The following is a 7,293-nucleotide window of genomic DNA, read 5'->3' on the forward strand; positions in this document are numbered from 1 at the left end:
GGGCTGGGGGGAGCCAGGAGCCAGCCCCAGTCCTGCCTGAGCAGATAGCAGCAGTAGTATGGATTCAGGCCCTGAAGTAGCTTATCCCTCTAAAAGAGGGGTAGATCACCCTGGCTTAGCCTTTATTTACCATGTGAAAAATATGCAGCCAGGCACTTGATGCACAGCAGCTGATGTGCTGCAGGTCTCCCACCTTAGGTTATCTCACTGTAACTTGTGCCTATGGCTTTGTCCATACACTAGTTCTTTTATAGGACTTTTGAGGACTTTAATTTTTCAATATAACATCCCAAGTAAAACCAACTTGAAAAATCCTTAACTTTCTTTCCTATTTGTAGACTGTCTATTGTTTGCCTACTTGCACACACTGATGTCACACAGTGAATACATCGCGAGCACCAAAATGAAGCTTGTAGGTTAAGACAATGTCTTGGATGCAAGTCTTGAAAAAGTATGTAAAGATTACTGGATAGAAATACCTGAACAAGAGCTTTCAGTGCATTACTGTGGCAAAAGGGACAAGTGCAACTTCTGGATGTATCAAGGATAGAAACAAGAAAAGAATCCTGCCTATGCTACTGGAAAGACTGCAGCTAGAATACAAGCTCAATCTGCTGTCCATGCTTCAAGAAGGAAATAGCGAGGAAAGTTCATAGAAGGACGTCAAACAATTCAGATGAAAAACTTGCTTTGTAAGGCAAGGCTCAAATAGGTCAGCTTATTGAAAGCGATTAAATCTGCAGACAGGTTCTTGCACAGAAAGGAGATGAAGATACTTCTAAACTATGTGGGGAGTGACTCACTTGCTGGAATCATCTAGGCACATCTTGCTTAATTCCTTGCTACTACGGTGCCCCCCAGCAGTGTTTGCATCTTTTGTGTCCTGCTTTTTGCCTCCTGACATGCCTTTTAAGCTCCCAAAGTATTCTCATCCTTGGGTTCAATACTGTGTTGGGGCTGAATGTTAGAATAGGTAAGAGGTAAGATTTTTTTGTGGTATTTTATTGGATTTACTGTATAGTTAGGAGCGCTGTTGAACAAGCTTTCAGGCATCATGGGCACCTGTACACATGCAGAGACGCTGCTGTGATGCACTATAATCACAACACATGGGAGCATACTCAATTACCACGCTCCAGCAAACTCCAGCATCATGTGTATCAGCATCCCCATGCTAAAATACGGTGGTAAGGGCACTTTAACTGAAGCTCGAATGAGCTTTAGAAAAAGCACCACTGATGTCATTTTTCCTCAGGTCACTTGACCAGCTAGCTACCCAAATATTTCACTTTGATTTGAACTGATTAGTTGGGAGCAAGCCTCCTAATGTCTGCTTGTCTACAAAACTGCTAATTCAAAATCCTGGTTTGATCCTCTGCATTAAAACTAAGTTCTGAACTAATGGAATGGCCTGTTTATTTCAACTGCAGTGAACTAAGAACACTTTAAGTACACACACAGGGCAGTCCCACAGAAATAAAATGAATAGATTTCTCAAAAACATAGATCTGGGATTCTATTCAGTAGCCCCTGAGGAAAAATCAGATAGAAACTCAGTTCTTTGCTTTTATTCAAGCATGAAACATGAATAGCCGCGTGTTCTCTTACAGGCCTGACGACAGCATTGCGCAGGTAAGGGTGAAGCAGGGATACAGGAGATGCCTAACATATGTAGCTAGGAATAAGTAGCTAGGAAGCCAAGTCATTTTAATAAAAAATACTTTTAACTCTTCAAAATTGATTAAATCTGGCTCATATAAAAAAAAATATGAGACTGAGCTCTGGTTTCATTGACTTAAACTTCGTAAGTATGAGCAGGTAAAAATTTCACACTTTCCCCAGCACTCAAGTTATTTAAATGTGTGGATTCCTTGCTACAAATTTGCCAGTCTTACAGTTTAGAAGGAAAAGGATTTCTTAATCCAAGTAGTACCTGAACACAAAAATCAATCACAATTGAAATGGATACTCCACGGTGCAAAGGTAATAAAATGAACTCCAAGATCATAGAATATGCTTACTATATTCCAGATGACCACAAAGCAATGTAATAACTGCTTTATTGGTTACAACCCATTACAGTTAAATATTGATTCCAAACATGAAACCAGCCATTTTTTATTAAGACAAGGTATTCTTGAAGAGTTTCATAGATCGGAATGGAGAGAGGCTAGTTAAGGAGTCATCTTGTAAACTGGAATCATTTCTGTTTCTTCGGCATCCCAGCTACAAACAGCTCATAAACAGCATAGATTGTTCCTGAAGTGAAAGAAACATGATTAGAAAGTTTAGAGAGAGATAAACAAGCCAATTTGCTTCAGGTTTGCCCTTATTTTGTAACTTGTTAATTGCAGTCTAGAGGCTGTTGGCTTCTCTAAGAGACATGATTAATATCTGCCATACTTAGTAGAGCTGCGCAAAGCTTCAGTCGCCGATTCAATTCGGAGGAGATCCAGCGGGGCAACCAAATCTCCGAATCCAAATTGAAAATCAGGAGACCCTTTAATCTCTCCAAATTGAATCGGATGCCTCCGAATCAATTTGGTGAGATTTGATGATTTGGCCATAAACATAGCTTGATATGTTTTTTCTAAGTACCTCAAGGTATGAGGCCTGGCTCATGAATGCTGAGATGGTGGGGTGGATGGAGTGTGGGAATCAGAATCGAAATTGGGGATGGTGATCCAAATCAGCAAATTGGATCACTGCCCCCAGATCTGAATCAAATACAACCCACTTCACACACCCCTAATACTTAGTAGCAAATGTACATTAGTTACAAACAGCTATATTTATTCCTTCTTTTGAGCAATTCATGACAACTTAGAACTCCAAAAATTCCCTTCAGAGTAAGAATCCATAACAAAAATAGATTCTATCCAGAAAAGGCTGTAAATACCAGAAGCATCACTCTTTGCAATAAAAGCCACAGTAAACAGCCAGAATACAACCATGTGCTCCCATGCAGACATTTTGCTGCAGCTCTATATATCCCTGCTTAATTAAAAAACCCTCATCTTCCATGTGGGGGAGGGGTGGGGAGGGAACCCTAACCCTGCAAAGTATCCAAGTTCTTCTGTGTATATGCTCAACAGGAAGAGAGTGGTTGTCTATTAACAAAAATTAGAATGAATATAAAAGTTTAGTTTACATTTATTGGAAAGATTCTTAGCCTTGTTATGGCAGACAATTATAGAATCATAGAATCAAAAGATCAGGAGGGACCTGTAAGATCAAGTCCACCCCCTGCCTTGGGCAGGAGGTTATTGGGCTCAAACGAGCTCAACGAGGTACTTGTCCATCCTCCTCTTAAACACCTCCAAGGATGGTGACTGCACCACCTCTGCTGGGAGTGTGTTCCAGATACCCTTATGGAAAAGAAGTTTTTCCTAATGTCCAACCTAAATTTTTCCTCAACTAGCTTGTGCCTGTTGGTCCACCCTGAGGGCGCCTTTCTGAAGAGTTGCTCCAAAAGATCTTGGTATTCACCCGACATACTTACAGGCAGCTATCAAAGCACCTCTTAGTCTTCTCTTGCTCAGACCGAACAAACCCAGTTCCCAGAGTCTCTCCTCATAGGGCTTATCCTACAGGCCCCTAATCATGTGGGTCGCCCTTCTCTGTACCCTTTCAAGCTTATCTACATCCTTCCTGAAGTGTGGTGCCCAGCACTGGACACAGTACTCCAGCTGTGGCCTCACCAATGCCAAATAGAGGGGGAGGAGCACTTCTCTGGATCTGTTCACAACACACTGGCTGATACACGTCAGAGTTCTATTTGCCCTGCTGGCAACTTCATCGCGCTGTTGGCTCCTATTCATCTTCTGGTCGATTGTCACCCCCAGGTCCCTTTCAGATGCAGTGCCAGCCAGTGGACCACCACTCATCATATAATTATGGTGAAGGTTCTTACTACCCAGATGAAGGACCTGGCACTTGTCCCCTTAAGCACTGCACTTTCCACCCTCTTATCCAAAGTCATTGATGAAGATGTTAAAGAGCATGGGCCCAAGCATGAATCCTTGGGGGACACCACTGGAGATGGCTCTCTAGGATGAGGCCATCCCACCAATTACAACTCTCTGAGATCAGCCTCTCAGCCAAATGGCAACCCACCTCACTGTAGACTGGTCTACGCCACCACCCTCCAGCTTAATTGAAAGGATCTCAGGGGAAACAGTATCAAAGGCCTTGCTGAAGTCTAGAAATGTAGACTCAGTTGAAAGAGCTGCACAAGATTTACAACTGCTATCAAAGACAAACTTAAAATATACATCTTTTAAGAACTAAAACAAATTGCTTAATCAAAATTTAATATTAAGGCTTACCAAAAACTGTAACTGCCATTGTGGTCCTATACAGCAGATGATCCGTTACCCCACCCTTAAGATGTACTGGAAGTCCATCTTCCTCCTAAGAGAAATAAAACCACAGCAGTAGAGTAGTGCACAAAAGCTGTTTTTACATTAAAGCTAGCCATATGTTTGCACAATTTGTAGTTCATGCAATATTAGGTCATTAGTGCCTTAAATTCAATCAATCCTTTACAATTAGTTCTCTTTATTTCAGGAAATCTTTCCTAGCCAGTATGCCACATCATAGATTTTTTTTTAAACAATTAGTTATTCAAGACTCAACATAGTCCTTCAAGTTATTTTTGCAACCAAAAGTTGTCTCAACATTTTAACTTGTCTCAATGTTTAGGGCTTAGTGAACAAGTGTTCACCATGGCACCCTTGGGGAAAACTAGGAGTAATGGTCACAAACATCTGGAAGATGGTTTCAGGCTCGTTTCAGGCCCAACATTACAAAAAACTACTTCACAACTAGGGTGTCCATACTGTGACCATTACTCCTAGTTTTCCCCAAGGGTGCCATGGTGAACACTTGTTCACTGAGCCCTAGATGTATGCTTCTGATGTAGCAGTAAGCTGCTACAAAGTCCCCTCTTAGCCTTCTCTTTTTCAGGCTGAAGAGTCCCAGGTCCCTCAGTCTTTCTTCATATGATCAGAGACTTGCATGGCAAGCTATACAAGTGGCCCTTCTCTGGACTTACTCAAGCTTTACTATGTCCTTGTTAAGGTGCAGAGCCCAGAACTGGATGAAGTACTCCAGCTGCAATCTCACCAGTGCTAAGTAGAGCTGACTAGAGCAGGAGAATCACTTCTTTGCAATGGTTTTGCTGGACATACATCAACTGATGCATGTCAGGGTATTCTCGGCCCTGCTGGCTAGAGCATTGCACTGCTTACTCATACTGTGGTCAATTATTACCCCCAGGTCTGTGATGGCAAGTGATGGGGGATCTTCAGTCTTGCTGCCTGATGAGATGCAGCAGATGCACAAGCACCCATGACATGAGTTTTGCCTGTAAGCAGCTAGGGGTGCAAGGCCCCAGAACACCCCCCTGCATCTATCTCCTTAACAGCTGGCAGGCTTTGTGGCTGCAGCACAGCCTAGCAGCCAGGCCTGCAGTGGTTTCCCACCCCTTCTGCCCCAAGACAGACACAGTTGCACAGGCAAAACTCATGTCATGGGTGCCTGCCTGTGAGCAGAGGTGCAGGGCCCCAGAACCCCTGTACCTATCTAATTGACAGCTGGCAGGCTTCATGGCCTCAGCAGGGGCTAGCAGGCCTGCAGCTTTCACCATGCTGCACCGTAACACAAAGGGTCACCCATGTCATGAGTTCTGCTTGTCCGCAGCTTGAGGTGCAGTTTCCCTAAAACCCCTGCACCTATCTCCTTGAAACTTGGCAAGCTTTGTGACATCCACAGGGGCTAGGATACCTGCAGTTTTGACCTCAATGTGGCTTAACACATACATGTAACATGAGTTTCTCTCTCATGATTTTGGGGTGCAGTTTCTCTGAATCCCTTGCACCTATCTTCTTGAAACCTGGCACACTTTATGCCCTCAGAAGGGGCTACCATGTCCGCAAGTTTTAACCAAATCTGGCCAAAAATTACAATATTATAGGCTGTTTCAACCTTCCCTATTATAGCCAATGGGCAAAACATAGAAACAGTGTTGAAATGGTGAAACGTTTCGACTTGCCTCATTTTGCTTCGAGGCTGTTTCGACCATATGTTTCGACCTTGAAACAGGTCGAAACAAAAATTGTTGCAAAATTTCACACAGGCCTAGTAATAATGTCACAAGTTTGAATGTACATTCAATACCTGAAAAAGCTTCTGCTTCTCTGGTACTCTATTTTTAAACTGCCTGCATGAAGTAGTATTTATGGTCCTCTGGGAAGTCTGCCGGAGAGTCTAAAACAAGAAATGTATAGTTTTAGAAGAGTATGCTTTTAGCAAGATATTCGAGATATATTAAGTTTGAAGTGAAAGTACTTCTATTAATACTTAAAACTTTAGAAGCTAATTTATGCCTTTCACATAAAACTAGAACATGCTGCAGGGGGGCTCCACTTCCAAAAATGTAGAAATGGTTACAGAATGACACCAGTGTTTGTCAACTGAAGGCACATTTCTTGAGTTTCTTCCACACATGCACACCCCGCCCCCCACTGAGTCCATCCAGCTGTTGCTTTTACTGGTTTAAAAAGGGTAAAACATCATTATTTCTTCCAATTCATCAAGAAGTCAGCACTGTGTTACCTGTCAGCTCCATGTTCTTGGGGAACCCTGACACAGACTGTCTGACTCACAAAGACTCACCCTCCCCCAATCTAAACAGAAAACCTGAAGCAGAGACTGCAGTGAATTCTGGGATCAGAGAAGCAGGGGAGCACTGCACGATGGGGAAGCTGTGTTCCAAATGCTAATCGACCCTTACACCCAGCTCAGCATTTATCAGACCAGTTCTAATCTGGATTTACAAAGGACTTTCCCCCCGCGCCACACACACACACACACACACCTCTCTAAGCAAAAGTAAGTTTAATAGGCATCTCGGGCCATACATTCCCCGGTCCCACTATGAGACGCCTATGTAAACTTAATTGGCTAAAACTTGGTTGCCAGGTTAGGGAATGCTGAGGCAATAGACTGAGTCAGATGGGGTATGGGCAACATTTGAACAATGGCACAGGGTTCATCACAGCGTCCACCCCGTTGGAGCCCTGATCACAAGTGTTGTCATACTTTTCCTGAGATGACTGGCGGAAGTCCTCTCTCCACAGCAGGTTATGAACACTCCAATAATTGCCTTAAGTCTGTTAAAAGACTATAGTAAGATCTAAAAAGTCATGCTAAGCTGAGGCTTGTTCACAGCAAGCAAAAATCCAAAAACCCCTTGTCAATAAAAAGGGTGTTTCTGAAAACGCCAAGAGA

General features: G+C 43.0%; 1 protein-coding gene across 1 annotated transcript in view; it reads right to left on the minus strand.

Annotated features, from left to right (window-relative positions):
- Positions 1-2,043: 2,043 nt before the first annotated feature.
- LOC109311802 (cytochrome c oxidase subunit 7A2, mitochondrial) overlaps positions 2,044-7,293 on the minus strand; it is a 7,804-nt gene continuing 2,554 nt past the window's right edge. Inside the window, exons 2-4 of the mRNA XM_019537648.1 lie at positions 6,181-6,270; positions 4,329-4,413; positions 2,044-2,259 (exon numbers count right to left, since the gene is read on the minus strand). Coding sequence (XP_019393193.1) covers positions 2,201-2,259; positions 4,329-4,413; positions 6,181-6,270 — 234 coding nt within the window. The 3' untranslated portion in view covers positions 2,044-2,200. The remainder of the gene's footprint in view (positions 2,260-4,328; positions 4,414-6,180; positions 6,271-7,293) is intronic.

This window comes from Crocodylus porosus, unplaced genomic scaffold, assembly GCF_001723895.1.
Source record: "Crocodylus porosus isolate Cpor-Errol unplaced genomic scaffold, CroPor_comp1, whole genome shotgun sequence".
NCBI classification, from domain to species: domain Eukaryota; kingdom Metazoa; phylum Chordata; order Crocodylia; family Crocodylidae; genus Crocodylus; species Crocodylus porosus.